Source organism: Schistocerca americana, chromosome 1 (genome assembly GCF_021461395.2).
Source record: "Schistocerca americana isolate TAMUIC-IGC-003095 chromosome 1, iqSchAmer2.1, whole genome shotgun sequence".
NCBI lineage: Eukaryota > Metazoa > Arthropoda > Insecta > Orthoptera > Acrididae > Schistocerca > Schistocerca americana.
The window spans coordinates 1,007,877,895-1,007,899,028 of NC_060119.1; the positions used below are offsets into that span (position 1 = coordinate 1,007,877,895).

At 37.0% G+C, this 21,134-nt stretch overlaps 1 protein-coding gene across 2 annotated transcripts in view; it reads left to right on the forward strand.

Moving 5' to 3' along the window:
- Positions 1-21,134, forward strand: part of LOC124616089 (nucleolar complex protein 4 homolog A) — a 147,216-nt gene that overhangs the window by 56,673 nt on the left and 69,409 nt on the right. For both annotated transcript variants that reach the window (XM_047144345.1, XM_047144353.1), the window contains exon 5: positions 3,979-4,179. In XM_047144345.1, coding sequence (XP_047000301.1) covers positions 3,979-4,179 — 201 coding nt within the window. The remainder of the gene's footprint in view (positions 1-3,978; positions 4,180-21,134) is intronic.

Sequence of the window (21,134 nt, forward strand, 5' to 3'; positions counted from 1 at the left end):
ATACTCTGCATTTATAGTTGAAATTTTCTTTAGTTGCATGGGCATATGTAGTAATAATGAAAAACACTAATAGCACAATACTTTCGATTTTACTTTTACATGACTCTGTTATTCATTTCTGGCCATATGGACACTTTGCTGTAAGCCATATCTTAAGGTCTCTCTTATGTTTTTTGGCCGTTAACTTTTTGAATTCACTGTGCTTCTTTGATATATGGACTGCTTTCCATTAGTCTAAGTGAAAAATCTTCCTACCTCCTTGTACTTTAACCATGAAATTCCATCTTTCTGCTAGTACCATGCAATGAGTCCAATATATATTATCTTTAATGTTTCTGACTATAGATGTTGCCTATAGATGTAGATGTTAGATTAGTACACACACTTGATGTTTCCAATACCCAATTAAAGTACTACTGACCACAGGAAAATATGAGTATTCACTGGAAAATAAAATTTGTACAAACATGTGAAACATCAGTAGAAAATAAAATATTTTGTTTGTAGAAATTTAACAGTATTATTGATGTATATAACTTTCTCATTTTAACAACAAGGCCTTTTGTATGTCTGTATATAGTTTTAATTTATTTTCCTATGACCAGTAATTAAAATAAAAATGTTGTTTTTACTAAAAATTATTATTCAGTATTTGTTAACTCACACGGAATTTAAATAAAAGTAAGAAAAAAGGTTATTGTTAATTAAATTTGAACAAGTTACTTTATGACTGCGTAACTCTTACTCTGTACACTAAGTTACCTGTGGCAGTGTTTAATAAGCTGCAGTCCAATTTATGAGCGATGGCAGTTTACGCAGGTCGAGGCACAGGCGATAATTGCATTGTTGGCAGTTCCAAGTGACAGTTGCAGTATGCACATGCATGTGCTTTGTACATGAAGAAAGTCCTTTGAATTATGTCTCTTTCACTTGCTTATGTAGTATTTCACTCTTATCACAACCATCAGTGGTGTCAAATTGCAAAAAATTGAATAAAAATTTACTAAATAACTCACTCTCTTCACATTGGCTACTACATTCACAGTGATTGCTCAAAACACTACTGAATGCTCATTGACAGTGCAGAACAAGCTGAAACTCGAATGCCTTTGTTTGTGATTCAAGCTATAGAAACGTTTTGTACTTAACTGTACTCTGAAATATTCCAAATTTAAAAGCAATTTTTTGAGATTGTGGTTATAAGATTTTAGGAAATTGATGTATTGCCTTTGACCGTCAAGTCCTATAAGCATCAAGAAAATCAAAGATTACCAGTCCATGAGGTCCACTTGTAAGTTTATTTCAAGATTCAAGTATAAATGTGAATCAGACCACACTCCATATTTTGGCTGATGGTTGATGAAATATGGTTTTACCAATTTGGCTAAGAGGTTGAGTAGCATTCATGCATCAAGATATTTCACAATAATGTTCGTTCAAAGGAATTGTAGAGGCCAAGGAGCATAGGTAAAAGAAGAGTGTCCTTATACATTGCGCACAATTGTATTTAAAGGGAATACGAGGTCTGTTCAAAAAATTCCAGAACATTAGTAATTTAGCACCAGTGGTGTGTTGGAGCAAAATATTGTTGATATCCCTGGACACTCCTGTGTTTAATGTGTAACTGCTGGAAGTTTCATTTTTGTATGTCAGTTAGTTATTGTTCAGTGCTGTATTGAGTATAATGTTGTGTTGCACAGTTTGAAAATTTCGAGATGGCTGAGTTAGAGGAGCAATACGTATGCATTAAATTTTGCATGAAACTCCAGAAAACCTTTACACGGACATGCCGAAGTTGCAGTAAGCCCACAGTGATGAGTGCTTAAGCCATACTCGGTGTTATGAATGGTTCACACAGTAACATTTCAATTGGATCATGTCATTAAATCCTGACACAGCATCTTGGAATGCATTGTGTTGCCACAAAATTCATCCCACAGCTCATTAATCAAGACCGGAATGACCTTCACCTCACAATCTGTGAATAGCTTTTGGATCACACAAATGAGAACAAGATGTTCTTTAAGAGAATCATAACTGATAATGAGACATAAGTCTACAGTTATGAGGTTCAGACAAAGGTTCAATTTTCACAATGGGTCAGGGAAGGTCCTCAAAGTCCAGAGAGAGCTCATCAGGTGAGGTCAGATGTCAAAGCCATGCTGATAGTTTTCTTTGACTTTGAAGGATTAATTCATCATGAAATCGTACCACAGTGACAAACTATCAATCGATGGTACTATCGAGACGAGTGCGAGAAAATGTAAGAAGGAAACGGCTTGAAATGTGGCGAGACAATTCATGGCTCTTGCTTCACGATAACATGCCTGCACATTCATCCCTGTTGGTGCATTACTATTGCACAAAAAATGAAATTACTGTGCTGCCTCATCGTCTGTACTCTTCAGACCTGGCTCCTGGGAAAATTTTTATTTCCAAAGTTTAAAACCTGTTGAAAGGATGAAATTTTGCAATGATAGATGAGATAAAAGAAAATTTGCAGATGGCGCTTCGCGCGATCCAGCAAGAGGCTTAGCAAGACTGCTGCCAGAAATGGGGACGGCAGTGGGAGCTGTGTATCAATTGGGAGGAGAGTATTTCAGAGGATACCATGCACAATAAGTAAAAGGTAAGCATAGAAAAATTTTGTGGATAAAGTTCCAGAATTTTTAGAACAGACCTCGTATTATAGTAAGTTTGATTGGTGTGCTGATTTATACTTTCCTAATCGTTCTGAAAATAAGTCCAATGTTGTAGCTAAAGGGTGGTCTTTTACAATACGTTCTTATCGTAGAAGTGCGAAAACAAAGCAAAATGTTTATCAACAGTCTTCCAAAGAGAGGATGGTATGGCTCTCTATGTATGTATGTATGTATGTATGTATCTATCATGAGGGAAGTTCTGGTATGTGCGACTTGAAGGAGTACACATAATGTAATTCAGTAGATAAAAAATCTACTCACCAAGTGGCACAGAACCCGTGCTTGAAAGGAGGCGATAATTATGCAAGCTTTCAGAGGCAGTGGCTCCTCCCTCCGGCAGCAGGGTTGGAGGGGAAGGAAGAGGGGTGAAGGGAAAGGACTGGAGAGGTCTAAGAAAAGGGGCAGATTTTTCAAAAGTCATCCACAACCGTGGATCAGGGAAGACTTACCAGACAGAATGAGAAGGAATTTTAGCAAAACATTAAAAATTAACCCTGTATATTGTGAGTGGCACAGTGATCAAAACATTTGATTTGTGTTCAGGAAGAAGGGGGATCATATCCACATGAAGCCATCATTGCGTAGATTTCCTGCTGCTCCCCTCTGTCACATGCAGCAATGCCAGGATGGTTCTTTCAGTTGAGATCATGGCCTTCTTACACAATTGTTCATCTGAAGTAGTACTCAATCTCTATCAATTTCAGTATCAGAATGTTGTTGAACTGGAAGCTTTCTTGTTTTCTTGAACAAGGCACTCCTAATTCATGTTTGTCTCTTGTGATTACTTTCCATCTAGTGGGGTATAACGTGTTCTGCGTGAAAATAAATTTCTACTACAGTTGCAATGTTATTGAATCTTTTGTGAGTGTTTCTGTACTAACAATAGTGCGGGATTGTTTTTAAAGCCTTCCAGTGCTGGAAATATTGTGCCCCCTTACTGATATTTCCCATAAAATTGAGTGTGTCGTCTGTAAGTAATGCAGTGTCTGTCTCACAGTACTGCGTGGGAAGTATCTCCATCCTTAGTGCCACACTTGATGTTTTATCTTTGGATTATTTCATTGAATAGTGGAATGAAATTACCTAGGTTATGTGGAAAGAAGGTATTTGCAGTTATCTCAACCCTTGACATGTTATTTTGATTAATATTACAGGACTTGAGTAACCATTCAAATAGATGCTCACACACTGAGATAGTGAACAATGTCAGAATAAGAAGTTTCTTATATAATGTAAAAGTATTTGTTAAAGGAAGTATTAATTTTTCATGTTTCAGAACAGAACTGTTTTGTGCCTAAAACTCAACTTATGCAGAAGTGGCTTAACAAAGTTTGGAATTGTATGAGCAAGTGGGAGTACTGGAATTACTCTCCAGTAACTCAACGGCATTTGCTTGTAGTTTTGCTTGAGAAACTCCTTCCACATTTGGAAAAACCACTGCTTCTTACAGACTATTTTATTGACTCTATGGATGTGGGTAAGTATCCAAATGTACTTTCCATATGAAATGTGCTTGTGCTTCTAGCACTCTAGTTGGTGTCAGACAATGGAGTTAAATCTATGTGAATGAATATTATCTGTTGACAACTGTGTATATGGGTGTGGGGGGCATGCATGGTAGATCCAACCTCATTTGACACTTGGAGAAATTTATTTTCTAATAATTAATTCTTTATTGCATTGTGTTTTGTATACAAAAAAATCTAAAGTGTACTGTTTCCTGACGAATAGCTCATTTGATCTGGTTAATTAATTTGAAGTGAAGTAACCAAATCTAGTTTCACAGAACGACATTTTTTCATGACAATCTGTTTCAAACCTGTCAGTGAACACAGCTCCATTTCAACCAGTTTCTGAGCAAACTCGCTGAGGGAACTGCATGAAACATGTGTTTGGAATCGGGTATACCTCAAAAGGCCATTGCTCACAGCAACACATTAAGTTGCTTGTGTTCAGTAGACCAAACAACGTAAAAATTGGATGTAGCTGACTGAAGGCAAGGAGTGCGGACTAGTTTTTGTTTTCCTTCTTTTCAAATGTTTCAAGGCATTGAATGCGCCAGTGGGCATTTAACCCACAATACTTGTTGTGTGTAGTTCAGGCAGAAGTGTGCTTTTTTTAGGGTGTTTTCTGGCCCAGTCATTCAGGTTTCGTGAACGTGGACCTGGGTGTTTATTTCAACGTTCTAGTGTTGCCCATTCTTCTGTTTCTTCATGATGACTACTCCTGTCTTCCAAGATGATAAAAGTCTTGTTCAGCAGTCTGCATACATACATTTATGGTTTTTCAAAAAGACATGCACACTATGACATCTTAGTTGGACAAATTAATCACTCAATCTTAATCCCATAGAAAATGATGGGGATTATTTGGAACAACAGGTGAATGTAGCAGTCAAGACACCCGCAATTTAGTGGTTCTACAGGGCCTAATCATGAGTGTGTGGCTTCACCTAGATATGGTTTACCTGAAAAAACTATTGGACTCATTTCCTCGTCAAATTTAAGTTGCTATCCAGGCTTGAGGTGGTGTTATGTAATATTAACATGATGCCTTTTGGGGGGACTAATCTTTTATCCAGTTTGCTTATAATGGTAAAATAAATGTGTAAGTCACTTGTAGAAGATGACTGTCTCCATGAAGCTGAATGAATCAAGTGTTTTTTTTTTTTTTTTTTTTTTTTTTTTTTTTTTTTTTTGTTTTTTTTAAGGCAGGGAAAATTATTTGCCTTTACACAAACTTTCCCCTTAGATTTATCATAGTTGCGAAGTTTGTGCATTTCAGTCTGAGCAATAACTCTATGTGACCAGATAGATATTTCTGTGCAGTTTTCATTACATCTGTTTTATTTCGTCCACGTATTGTCTCCACATTCCTGTCTTCCTATAGGCACCGATTTCCCTCTGGACTCTGTCACTTTTTACTACCTCAATAGTGACCAGTAAACTGTTTAGTAGATGTAAACAATATTTGTGTAAGCTTTCGCCATTTATATTTGTTGAGATATGTACCTTTCTTTACAACTAAGCACCTGTTGTGAATGTTTAACTAAGTTGGGGGACACCCACACTTGCCAGTACATTTTTTACATTTAAAAATCGCAATAAAACACTTTGAAAGTTTGTAATACCTGTATTTCTACTCTTTAGCCACAAAGCAATTAGGTCTGGGACAACACAAAATGGAAGTTATGGTATATTCTGTGCAGAAAGTACAATTTCCTCCTGCATCTTTAAGAGAAGTGGTTACTTAGAAGCCTAGTAGCTGTAAATTTTGAAGCAGCTGTTGAAATCAACTGTGTGATGTGTTATAGGTAGGGACAGGAAAATATTGTTGGATTTCATGACTAATTTCAGTGTTATTTTCTGCCAATTTCAGTGTTGTTTTTGCTAAATTTGTTGTTATTTGTTATGACCGGTAAGGGTTCTGCAGAACCCTCATTCTCCTTATTCTTTAGAACATAACTACACACATATTACTCAAGCCTATTTGAGTAAATAGTCATTACTTGAGAGCAACAATCTAATTTATTGCCATATTTAGATGCAATAGACCTATCCAATGTAAAGGATCTCAAACAACTCTGTTATGTAATATCCAGCAGTGTTTTTCTGTGGAATGCTTCTGCTTAAAGGATTCCCTGGAGTGACAATGGTGTTTGAGGTTGCTCTTCTACATTGGTCCTCATGTCAGAGCATCACCCATTGTGTTCACAACAGTACATGAAAGCCAATGAATACCTCAGACAGAAATTACAAAATACAGCCAGAAACTTAATCTAGTACATGTTACAAATCAAGTTCACTGCATTTATTGACATCATAGATCACATTTATTTAAATTATTAAAAAGGAGTAATATGTGTTAGATATAATCAATTAAATAAAAGTATTAATTTGCAGTTTCAGTAGAAAGCATTGTTATAACTCCGAAGTTCTGTTCTGAGACATTATGTTACTCATCTGTCAACACTTCACTGTAGTCTGGAAACAGCCACCCAGAGTGTAAAATTGAACACAGAAGACAAACTACCTTCATCACAGCACCTGACATTTGACAATGCCCATATACCCTTCTGATATGGGAAGTTGCTGTTTCACTAAATTATGAAGGGAGTCGTACATGGCTGAGATTTGCCGTTCAAGGTATGCATAACAGTCTCACTGCCATGTCAGCTTTAGTAAAGTTCATCATCATCATCATCATCCTGTGACTAAAAGAAAAACTTAGAACTGTGAACACAGTTTACATAGATCTGTGGCAGTAAGAGTTGTTAGCCTAATTTGAAGGTGCAACTGTTTCCTTCACCTCTGCCTGAAGTATTCGTCCCTTCATAGTTCTCAAAAGTTTCCTGGTTTATCGCCAAAACTTAACTTTTCCACAATAATCCCACAGTCTTCATTTTTAACTTGGAGTACAGATAAAGTTCTGACCTGGCAATGTCATATTTCCTGATATTTTTGTGGAACAGATTGTACCACAAACAAAGCAGTCTGGGAAGATCTGTAAGGTGAACTGCACACTTTTTGTAATACGTGAGTATAAGAATGAAAATAACCAATTACAACACTTCAGCTTCACTATTAAGTTACCCGACATGGCACCCACACCTTTTAGTTCTTTCAGCCACTCAGAGAATTGGACACACAAAATCATGCAAATGTGTTCCTGGCAGTAAAAGAGAACACTAACAAAGTTTATTTCAATATGTATCCAATTTTATTTTTACTGTTTAATGAATGAAGTTTGTGTTGACTGCATGATTTGTTGGGTAGACAGGGGCCCGGGTTAGGTCGAAATGTGATCAGATACCTTGTTGATTTACATGATTCAATAAATAATGTGCTGAATTTGGTTTTTTCATATTTGTACTTGTGTACCATGTAAATATGTAGTTTAATTAATGCGTCACATTAACAATTTCTCAAAACAATATGACTTTTTTGTGCAATCAGACTATGCAAAAGAGTCAGGAGATTTCATGGCGGTAACTAAAACCCTTACTGGAATGGTGATCGTTGGAAACTGAATATTTTCATTTGAGGTCACATCTAAAGCCATAGTTCTTTACACAGAAAATCAGCTGTCATCTTACACAATTGTCAGCATTGATTACACACAATTGTTAGCATTCACAAGAAGAGACAAAATCCACTTTCAGCATTCAGTAATTGTCAGTTACCAATATTAGTAAACTGCTATCCTCAGATTTACATTTTGCTCCCGGAAATAGGGAAAAGCCAGATTTTGTAACGTTTCACAAAAAAAAACTGATTTTGCATTGTGTTGATAGAAATCAGAGATTTCAAAGAATTTTTTCTTAATTGTTGATGCAAAATTTTCCTATCCCTAGTTATGCGATACTGTAGAAGTGAAGAGAATATAAGTTCACCACAGCACATGAATACGTCAACAGCTGTTCTTGAATGATATCTGTGAAATAAAACAATTTCTTACCTGTTCTTCTTGCATTAATTTTTTTAAATGACCAGTACTGGTTCAACATAAACCATTTTCAGATTCGTAGACCACAATATAATAATTAATTAGCAAATACTGTACGAAATACAAAATGTTACCATACTATGCCAACACCAAATGCATCGAAACTTTCCTGAATGTATTGGTTACAAGAGTCCAATTATCAGCAGCCACATGATAAAACAGTGACTTGGTAGAATCCACACTTTAGCATAGCTGCTGACATATGGTATATTTGTCACATTTGAATAACACACCCATACTGAATTAATAGTAAATTTTGTTGTTTGGTGTGAATAGTGTTCTTGGAGGTACTTAATTAAAATTTATTTATTTTATTTACACGTCAAGTTCCATAAGACCAAATTTAGGAACAAATCTCCAAGGTCATGGAACGTGTTAGTACATAAAATTACAACATAAAATTAATAACAGATAAAAATAAAATGTTTATGAACCCGAAAAAAGTCAATCCATAAGTTTAAGTAAACGCAATCATCAATACAACAAGAATCTGCTTAATTTTTCAAGGAACTTCTCTACAGAATAGAGGTGACCCATGAGGAAACTCTTCAGTTTCGAGTTGATAGTGCATGGATTACTGCTAAGATTTTTGAATTCAAGTGGTAGCTTATTCAAAATGGTTGCAGCAGTATACTGCACACCTTTCTGCACGAGAATTATGGAAGTCCAGTCCAAATGCAGGTTTGATTTCTGCTGACTATTAACTGAGTGAAAGCCTCTTATTCTTGGGAATGAGCTAATATTGTTAACAAGAAATGACAGTAAAGTATATATATGTTGAGAGGCCAATGTCAAAACACCCAGACTCGTGAACAGGGGTCGACAAGAGGTTCGTGGACTTACACCACTTATTGCCTGAACATTCATTTCTGAGCCAAAAATATCCTTTTAGAATGGGAACAGTTACCCCAAAATATAATACCATATGACATAAGTGAATGAAAATAAGCAAAGTAGACTAATTTTCATGTCGAATGATCACTCGCTTCAGATACCGTTCACATAGTAAAAATGGCAGCATTAAATCTTCAAACAAGATCCTAATAGTGGGCTTTCCATGACAGTTTCCTGTCTATCTGAACACCTAGAAATTTGAACTGTTTGGTTTGATTAATCATATGCCTATTATCTTAAATTAATACGTCAGGTCTTGTTGACTTGTGTGTTAGAAACTGTAAAAACTGAGTCCTACTGTGATTTAGTGTTAGTTTATTTTCTGCATGCCATGAGCTTAGGTCATGAACTGCACTATTTGAAACCAAGCCAATGTTGCACAAAACATCGTTTGCTACCAAGCTAGTGTCATCAGCAAACAGAAATATTTTAGTTACCCATAATACTAGAGGGCATATCATTTATATAAATAACGAACAGAAGTGGCCCTAACGCTGATCCCTGTGGCTTGTCAAGATTAAGATATATTATCCGTGGTGTTGCTGTGGGACTGTCTTCTTTATGGCTTGCTTTTTCATGTGATAACTGTTTTGGTGTTGTGCTGTGAGACTGCCAGTTGTCTGCCAACAACAACCATAGGCAGAGGGCCACATAGGAGGGCCCCCACCCATCACCGTTGTCAGGCGCAGCACATACATTCTAGCTGTCCCACCACACATTTCTTGTCCCCTATCATCTTGGATATCCGTATGCAACAATCATCACTGTAGTAAGTCATCATAAATGTTAAAATAGACATTACGATTGACTTCAGTCTGTTCATTCAAGATCGTATTTTGATCTTGCTTTTTGCGAGTGGAAATTTCTAGTTCCTCCAAGACATTAAGGGGTCATCCCTTTTTGGACCTGTGTATTATTTCCCAATTTTGCCCAGTGTTTGTGATTGAGTGCTGTAAGGTTTCTGTATACGCACCAAATTCTGTTTTGTTCTGAGAGTATGTGTGGTCCTTCCCATTTGACCTATGTACTGTTTACAGTAATCATTGCATTTAATCCTCAGCACACTTGAATCCCGAAACTCATTCCTAATATTACCGATTTAATGGCAGAGCTTGTTGGTGTGTGACTAGCATCATAGGACATTCCTGTGAAAGAAATAATAGAAGTCACCAAAAAAAAATCTCCTCACATACAAAAAATAGTAATAGGTGAAGTGACTGAACTAGTGGAAATGTTGCAAATGGTATTTTTGTTCAATTACTTCACATTCAGTGATAAATTTTTTTAACAGAAATGTGGGTTGACTGTGCATGACAGTTCAGTTGGAACCTTGGCCAATATTTATGTAAACTACTGAGAAAACAATTTCTTTGATGAAAATTACAAAATATCATGTGTTACATGAAATATGTAGATGATTCAATTTTATTACACAAAGGAGATAAAAGTGACATTAACCCTAGAACAGGCATGCTTTTTAGTGTTGCAGAAGCAGGCATGTAGTGTATTATGTACACTTTGATGATAAGTAGCTATTTATTGCTATTGCTTCATCATTTATTGCAGTAATTTACATTACATCATTTAATGTGTGCAATTAATATTTAAGTACAACAAAAAACCAGTTCAAACTTGCAAATTTCACTTTTTTTATCCACTCGATGTCTAGTTTCAGGCCAAGACACGTTTTGAAATCATTGTACATAATGAGAAATGGTATTTCCGAAAACGTAAAAACCATGTCAGAAATGTGCAAACAAACAGTTACAGCACATACAAATTGTTCATTTGCACATTTTTGACATGGTTTTTACATTTTCGCAAATACCATTTCGGAGTACATTACAGTGATTTTCAAATCTGCAACTTTGGCCTGATTTTTTGTTGCACTGATTAACAGAAGTTCCACAGCTATTCCAACATGCTGGAAGTTCATAGTAACATTTATGCTTATGCTCAACAATAGATTATAAATGCTAGTTTCATACATAGGAATAATTTACTTGCAAATTAATTGTCTTCGACTTTGGATGAATGCACACTACATTTTTGGCAGAGAACTGTTGTCTAGAATGAGAGAACTGTTGTGTAGAATGATTTCTGCAAACAAAATCTTTGCGAAAGCTGCATCTTATTGCCGTAGAGCTATTCTGTGCCCTTTCACCAATTCCACATCTACCTTTTTTCTACTTTAGTTGCTCTTGTATGTGTGTCTCTTGATCATTGAAACATTGCAGGTGTGAGGTGTGATCAGAAATACACATGAATTTTTTTTTTAAGTATCTTTATTTATTTATCAACATTAACATTGTCCTCTTCAGAGCAATCCCCCTCAGATATAATACACTTGTGCCAGCACTTTTTCCAATCTTGAAAGCACTTCTGGAACTCACTTTTCATTATGCTCCTCAGCTCGTTAAGTTCTGTGGATTGCTTCGCACGAACCACATTAAGTTCCAGGTAGTATACCTTCTTGATTGTATAGTCATAAGGCAGGAACTCGAGATGCACTATCCCATTATTATCGAAGAAGACACTGAGAAGAACTTTCATATGTGATCGAACTTGTGAAGTTTTTTTTCAGTCTTGGCTCTTCAGGCAGTTTACAGAGACTTGGTTTTGCCCTCATACACATATACCCATGTTTTGTCACCTGCTGCTATCTTCTTTAGAAGTTGTGGATCATTGTCGACTTCATTCAGCAATTCCTGAGCGATGTCTATTCAATGACGTTTTTGGTCAAAATTCAAGAATTTCAGAACAGACTTCAATGCTACATGTTTCATGCCCAAAACATCCAAAAAAATGGCTTGCGTGAGCCAAATGGTATGCTGCATCATCAGCAACATCTCTGATGGCAATTCGGCAATTTTCGAGAATCATTTTCTTTACTAATTCTATGCTGTCATCAGTAATTAATGTGCTGTGCTGTCCAGGACGGTCGTCATCTTTAAAGTCTTCTCAATCCTCTTTGAAACTTTTAAGCTACACATAAACTGTTGTCTTACTCACAGTAGATTTTCCAAAATCCACAGTCAACATTTGGAATGTCGTGCTGCACTTTATTCCATTTTTCAAGCAAAATTTAATGCAAATTCTTTGATCAATCTTGTTGGAAAATAAAAGTTTGTCGAGCACTCGAGAACAGCTATAACTTTTTCGGCTGTCAACATTAAACTAAACATTTAAAACGGCTGAAAATACAAAAATACATCAGGATCATGTGTACCAACAAGATAAAAAAAACAAAAACGAAAATATGATTTATAAAGTCCACAAAATTAAAAAATTCCCATTACTTTTTGATCATACCTCATACATGCTAATATCACCTGGTAAACTTGGTATTGCAAATTTCTTGTTACAATGTGTTTTCATGAGATGTGAGAAGAAACTTTCTTTAGAAAAACTCAGCAAGGCCGTTTCTCATTCTTTTGATTTGCTTGAAACATCAGCACATTGAATAAGAGCCACATTAAACTAGGTGTACCATATAGCTATTGTCCATCTTCTTGTCATTCATGTTACTGGATATTATTGCGCATTTGATCAATGGCATCAACTCTACCCTTTGTCATATTATAAACTAGTATAATATGAGGTTTGTTAGTGACCGCACCCAGGCAGGATTTCTTTTTTATCCGTTATTTGGGTTACAACACAAGTGATTTAGTTTTGCAGCAGAGAGAGAGAGAGAGAGAGAGAGAGAGAGAGAGAGAGAGAGAAGAGAGAGAGAGAGAGAGAGAGAGAGAGAGAGAGAGCCATCATTGAGCTAGTGTACCAGTTATTTATTTTCGCTTTTTTATTTGTCCTTTTTATCTGCTAGGTTAGTCTACATATCAAATGTCTTATTATAAACACAGAATGGTTCTTGTGTCTTTTTGCCACAATACACTTCCGACACACTAGTGTAAAATGAATTAGCACCATGCAGAGCAAATATTTTGATGTCATATTTAGCTGGTTTGTTGGGAAATGTATTGTATGAAACTGCAAAGACCCTAGAATGCTTCTAGTTTCTCACCAGTAATAACAAATTCTCGAATTATTCATGTATTTCTCACAAATGCGTCCAGAAAGCTCCCAACAGCTGCTCATCTATCTGTCTCACATCCCTAATTTCTTTATCATAAAATCTAGTACACCTGAGAAGCAGTAAAAATATCTTGTCACTCATGCAGTACCTCAGAACAATCATTCTAGCTCTATCATTTGATCAAAATTCCAATTCATTTGTGTGTTTTCCAACTTTTGAGGCCAATCAAATAAAGAATACCTTATTCTGCACAAATTTCGTTTCAGTCTGTTAATGTGGTATCCGTATCTCTAGAATAATTTTCTTCTTGACTTTTTCTGCAAATGTGTAGATTTGTTAAATGCACAGTTTCATCTGTCATATGAGTACTTATGATTTTATGGAATTATTACATTTACTGTACATTATCTCACACTACCATTTTAGGACCTGGAATGATCTTGACAATATTTATTGCTGGTACACAATCTGTCTTTTTATACACATCAGTTTTCATCCATTTTGTTTGTTTCTACCAGTAAATGTATTGTTTTCAGTATCAGAGGAAGGTAACCTTCCATCACACTCAATTTCAGAGTCACTAACATCACCACTTTATAATATTACTTCATCCTCTCCATCAGAACAAAAATCATCAATATCTCCACAGTTGTTCTCTTCCACAAGCACCTCTAAAAAGGTTTCGTTTGAATACTCCTCTATCGAGTATTTTTTGGCCCTAAAATTACAAACACAAACTGTTGTTAGTGACTAATGGAGTATAGTAATGGAGGCATCTAAGAGATACCATTTTTAGCATACCTCTTCATGTAAATGCACAAGAGATAATGTTGACAGTTTGAAGTAGTGCTTATGTGACCAGGCATGTGGTGTATACAGTACTCAGGTGCTGCGCATCCAGAATAAGTTATCGTTGCCCTTGACCGGTTGATGCTGAGATCACTATGACACAACTACAGATAAGCTAAACTATGATTAGAAAGGTATCAACAATTACACACCTATAAAGCTTAGCATTTTTCCGGTAGAAGGCAAAAGGGACTCTGGTGTAAAAGGTGATTCTGGTGTATAAAATATACCAGTTAGTGTTAAAAACTTAGCACATAAAATGAGTTCACAGTATCTGAAAGTTATATTTACCATGGACTTTCAGGAGGATAACCTATTTAACACTAAACAATGCAAGTGAGTGTATTTTAATGCAATGGTGTATAGGTTATAAAAATTGCTGCTCAGCCAGCAGGAAGTATAAAAAGAAGTGAGTGTGTTAAAGCAAATGGGTACAGGAGCAAGGACACGGTGAAAAGTTATAATAATGTAAAGAAGCAGCAGCTAAAAGAAATAAATGAAAGTCACATTGCAGTTGAGAATAACAACATGAAAAGATTTGTGGCTGTAATTTACAATGAAAAGGCTTGCGACAAAATTAAGAGATGTTTTCATAAAGCAAGTATTAAAATTGATTTTTGTACAAACAACATGTCAAAATTGAAGCTCCACCAGAAAACCAGTAAAAAACAACTGCCTTTAAACTTGATTTCGAAGAATCAGTGAAGTGTCCTCAATCTCAGGGCTGTGAACATGACACAGTACTCCAAACAAACTATTGATGTCACTACAGCACAGTCTCATTGGAGCAAAAGAAAAAGGCTTCAAACTCACTCTGGCACCTTGTATGTGAAGTTGCTTTAACACTCTGAGTGAGCAAATTCCGTCTTTGCAATCGCAAAACCAGTAAGTCAGGTTGTGTGTGTGATAACCTAAAGTCCCTACAGAGTTCATTAAGTTCACCCTGAGTATTGTGATGAGGTGATGTTGATTGTGGTGGCTACACTTGAATCTGGGCCAGTAAGTGCTGTGCTGGTTGCTGCTGCTGCTTCATTCTCACTGCTGTCAGATAGCATCACTTGCTGGATTAGGAGGTGGAGAAGCATTATGAGGAACTGGCTGCGTATGGCTGAGGGCAGGTATGGATACTGAATAGCTTGTTTTGATTTTGCAGAATACTCTTTCACTTTGGTCAAGCAGAAATAGCAGTAGTGGCATGATCCTTCTGTTGTGCTACACCATTGATACCATAAATGGCACTGATGCTTAAGAACTCTGCAGCATACACACAAGTTACTTGCACGAATGTTACAACAAAGATGAGGAGCAAAAGGCTTATTGTGGTTCCCAACTCTACAGTCAAAATACAACTTATGTGCCTTCTTAACTAAGGAAGTAAGGTTATCCCTTTGAATCTTCACTGTAAATTCCCCACAGATGTAATAAAACATATTTGTCTAGACATTGTGCAGAAGTTTCTGTCAAAATATACTCGTATATCACAAACTTCACATAGTGACAACATGCAGCACAGTAGGAACTGCCGTTGCAGTGTAGCACCAACTCTCTGTCTTCGAAATTGCAGGAAAACTTACCAGGTGGCAGCACGAGGCACAATTGTGACTTCTGTGTGATGGCTAACACCAGATGGAGAAACACAGAGATCGAAATACTTGTTTAGAAGAAAGCTTCCATGTTGTATGTGAAATGAAACTTCCTTCAGTTAAATTAAAACTTATTTCCGTACCAGAGAAAAAAAGCCTGATATCCAGAAGAAACTGTATGTAAGAGAAAAACTAAAAACAGATAAGAATTTAACAGAAGAATATTAGTCATAATCATCTATTTTCATGCAGAGGGCAAAAAGTGAGTTGTGCAATGTTGTTGGTACACCATTCATTACTTTGAATAACTACAAATTATTTTATGCCCATTTATAATTTCATACACCCACAAATAAATAATTCATATCTGAAGTGCTCCTCAGAGAAAAAATTGTTTTCTGTGTGACAACAGACCAAAAGAGGAATGGGGCTACGAAGAAGTGACAGCATACAAATCTATGTCATCTCCAGGCAGTATCTCATGTATTTCCTACAGGTATTTACTTGAAAAGTACTACTTTGCTTACAGTTGTGTTGCACCCCCCTTTCAAAAGGATCTGTTAAAGCATACTCTCTCAAATTTACTCTGTAAACACAAAAATAAAGTAGAAGAAAAAAATGAATGTTTTTGAGGAAAATTTATAGGACAGTAACGAATGCAAATTAGCTTGTTTTTTTTTAATATAATTTGCATATTAAAACTGGATATTCTGAAGCTTCTTGAAGAAAAAAGTGAGTCAATCTTGCAGAAAATTTGCATATTAAAACTGGATATTCTGAAGCTTCTTGAAGAAAAAAAGTGAGTCAATCTTGCAGAAAATTTTGCTAAAACAGTATTAGTATTTTTTTGTCCAATGATCATTTTATAATTATACTGGCTGTATCGATTTAACGTAAGGTTGTTACAATCCGTCCTGGATTTTCCATTGTTTGATTTGCGCCACAGATGAACATTGAAATGTCAGCAGTTGACAGTAAATGGATAACTGCTGGTATTAAAAAGTCCTCTGAAAATCTCAAATGCTTCTGACATTTAAAAAAAAAAAAAAACAAAAACAAAAAAAAAACTGTGGTAATCAAGAGTTCCTAAATTATAATGACAGTTACAAAAATTGTACAGTAAGGTACTGCTTGCTGCAAATAAATAAATAAATAAAAAGGAATGATATATAGTGCACAAAATAAAAATAAAGTAATATGAGACATAACAAAACAAGAAACCAAAAAAGACAGAACCACATACAATTACATAAAGATAAAAAAAATGGAACCAGGTTGGTAGAAAATATGTAAGAACTAGCAAATCTGAATAATGACCATTTTTCTGCTATACCAAAGAAACTGCAGGAAAATGTCGCTAAAATAGGTGTAGCATTGAAAATGAATTATGTAGCTGGTACAATGAGAGCAAATAGTTGGGAAGATAATACAAAAATTAAAAAATTAAAAGTCAACAGGGGTAGTGACGTACTAGTCTCTGTCCTGAGGACTGAATGGACAGCTTAGTAACTCCATTACCAAACATAATAAATGAGTATTTTAGTTTAGGCATTTGATTGCATTGATTGACTGTTTTGTCCACTTTTGGTAGAATATTTTATACGTTATGAATGAAAACATTCACGACACTGTATAGTATTCTACAATATTTACTATATATTTTACAAACTAGTTTTTGATTGTTACACCATCATCAGATTCAAAGATAAATGTGTGTTTAAAGCTCACACATACTAAAGAAAGCCAGTGGTAGAAAATATTGTAACAACAGACGAGGTTCCCTGATCTCATCACTCTCAAGTAATAGTAGTAGTAGTAGTAGTGGTAGAATGAGTCATGAAAGACACACTAATGTATTATCTGAGTAAATACAGCCATCGTATCGAAGCACAGTTTGAATTCCAAGTTAGCAGAAGTACAGCATTGTTTGTAGCAAAGTTCAGAAGAGTGGTATGTGAAGATCTCAACAGAGTGACTGTGTAATATACTTATTTTTGGACCTGTCCAAGGCTTTTGACAATCTTGGCCAGTTAATAAACAAAATAGAAGTGCTCGGTATAACACAAATGGTAAAAGAATGGTTCCAGTCATATTTTGGAAAGAGGGTGCAAAAGGTAGACATATCCCACACTTTAAATTATCCCAAATTTTTAGTGAAACATTTATCAAGCCCCAAACATATTAATATAGGTGTTTATTAGGGAACTATATTGGGGCCAATTCTGTTCTTAACATGCACTGTCCAGTTGCATTAATGTGACCACCTGCCAAAAGCCTGAGTAAACACCTTTTGCAGTGTGCACCACTGTGAGATGTGCAGGAAGAGAATCAGTGAGGTTCAGGAAGTTAGCAACAGGGATGTGGAACCATGCTGACTCCTGTGCTGTGGCCAGTTGCACTAGGTTTCTCGGTTAAGGATCAATGCTGTGAGCAGCCCGATCGGGTTCGTACCACATATTCTTGATTGAGCATAAATCCGGGTAGTTTGGTGGCAGATGAGTATGGTAAACTCATCCTGGTGCTCTTTGAACCATGCACGTACACTGTAGGGTTTGTGAGAAGGTGCATTGTCCTGCTGGTAGATGCCATCATACGGAGGAAAAACAAACAGCGTATAGGAGCGGATGTGGTCCCAAAGAATAGATGCATATTTTTATTGATCCATTGTGCAATGCCAAGGTCACCCAGGGAATGCCATTAAAATGTTCCCCAGACCATAGTGTATCCTCCTCAGCCCTGGACCCTTCCGGCCAATTATTACAGGGTGATTGCTTTCAGCCATTTCATCCCGTACAAGCAAAGGCCTTCTGTTTTGATTGAACCTGAAACATGTTACATCTGAAAAGGCCACTTGGTGCCACTCAGTGGATATCCAATTGTGGTACTGCTGTTCAAATTCCAGCCTTTGTGACTAGTGAACAGCATACTGCATGGGCGCATGAACCAGGCGCCTGCTTTAGATGCCGATACACAGTAGTGTTCGCTGAATGGTCATTGAGGGGACACTGTTCGTTATCCTTTTTTTCATCTGGACAGTCAGCTGCTCAACAGTTAACAGTTGCATGTCTGTCTGCCTATATACATCTCTGCAGCTGTTGTTCACCCCTGTCATCTGTGGTCCATGGTGCACCACAGTTGCCTTGGTACCAGTTTTTGATAGCAACATTTTGCCATGCGTGTTGTCCTTCAATCACAGCAGCACACAAACAATTTACAGATTTAGACATTTCGGAAATGCTTCCACCCTTGGCCCAAAAGCCAATGATCATGCTCTTTTGGCCTTTTACGACAATGACTGCATTGTTTTCCATGTCCTGTCTTGTCTTTCTCCCCCCCCCCCCCCCCCCCCCCCCCCCAAAATCCCCTTGCCCCCTACCCCCTCGCCTAACACACTTTACATACTCCACTCTCCAGTGCTGGTGCTGCCACCTGTCATCTGTAAATGTTTATTGCATGTTGACATTGAACATAGGCAGTGGTCACATTAATGTGACTGGACAATGTATATCAGTGACATTCGAGATTATGTAACACACGTCTCTTTTATGATCACAGCAACATTATAGAGACTAATAAAAATCAGAATTCTTAGCTGAGAAGGCAAATGAAAACCTCAAGGATATGTACGATCGGATGGTATGTAATAAATTAATACTGCATATAAAGGAAAGAAACAGCATGAATTTCAGCTTAGAGGGAAAACAACTCTATAACTTTAAGCGTAAATGATAAATCTGCAGATTGTATAGCAAATGCAGAGATTACAGGGATGAGTGTTGATTGTCAGTTACATGGAATGTACACACAGAGATACTGCCAAGTAGAATGTTATTAACATGTTATGTTCTGTGTTCCTGTCATCAGTGTGTAACTTTCACTAATGTTATATCATCATTTGCATTTGCAGTTTTGGTCCTAATTGTCTTCCTATATACGAGGGCCGTTCAGAAAGTAACCTCCGGTTGATTTAAAAAAATACACCAAGTTAAATAAAAATATTTTAATATATACATCTTACAACTACATCTTTGCACTATTTTTCTACATAGTCTCCATAGCGATTGAGGCACTTATCGTATCTCTTCACAAGCTTTGAAATTCCTTCTGCATAAAAATCACCCGCTTGTGCCTGGAACCAGCCTGTGACCGCATATTTGAGCTCTTCGTCGTCATCAAACTGCTGTGACCCGAGCCATTTCTTCAAATGCATGAAGAGGTGATAATCACTTGGCGCCAGGTCTGGGCTGTAAGCTGGATAGTTGATAACGTCCCACTTGAAGGACTCAAGAAGGGCCGTTGTTCTGCGAGCAGAGTGAGGACGGGCGTTATCGTGCAAAAAAACGATACCGGAAGTCAGCATACCACGGCGTTTGTTCTGTATAGCCCGTCGTAACTTTTTTATTGTTTCACAGTACACGTCTTGATTAATGGTCGTACCACGTTCCATGAATTCAACCAACAACACCCCTTTGGCATCCCAAAACACCGTTGCCATCAGTTTTCTGGCAGAAAAATCTTGCGAGGCTTTTCTTGGTTTGGTAGGCGAATTTGAATGTGCCCACATCTTTGATTGTTCTTTTGTCTCAGGGTTCACGTACTTAATCCAGGTTTCGTCACCGGTCACGATTCTGTTTGACAATGGTTCTCCTTCGTCCTCATAACGTGACAGAAAGTCTAATGCAGAGGCCATTCTTTGAGTTTTGTGGTGGTCGGTAAGAATTTTGGGCACCCATCGTGCACAGAACTTACGGTAACCCAATCTTGCTGTCACTATCTCGTACAAGAGAGTCTTAGAAATCTGTGGAAAACCAGTAGACAACTCCAACATTGAGAAACGTCGATTTTCACGAACTTTTGCATCAACTGTCTGAACAAGTTCGTCAGTCACCAATGATGGTCTACCACTCCTCTCTTCATCACGAACGTTTTCTCGTCCACTTTTAAATAAACGTACCCATTCACGGACAACTCCTTCACTCATAACTCTTGGTCCATACACGGCACAAAGCTCACGATGAATAGCTGCTGCAGAATATCCTTTGGCTGTTAAAAACCTTATGACAGCACGCACTTCACATTTGGCGGGGTTTTCTATTGTAGCACACATTTCAAACTGCCACAAAAACTAAACTAGCGCAGGTACGACGTTCACTCGACCACGGCTTGATGCCGACTGACCTGTTGAGTGCGTGAACGCACAGATGGCGTCGCTACTCCCCCCACAACCCGCACTATGACCAATCGGAGGTTACTTTCTGAACCGCCCTCGTATTTGATAGACTATATTAGCATTTTAGCTATTATTTGTGGCTACAGTTTTAACTGTATCTGACTCTGTAGTCATGCTTTCTCTAGTGAGGGGAACTCCAGTGAAGCGATCTATCATGGGATGAAAATACACTGCTTTATGTACTAGTGGGTGACGTGGTGAATTGTGTCTTATATGGGCACTTGTGACTGGCTTGCAGTGTGAGTGGGGTTTATGGACACCATTACGATTAGCTATTTTTATATCCAAGAAGTTGATACTGTTGTATGTTTCATAGATTACGGTAAATTTGGGTA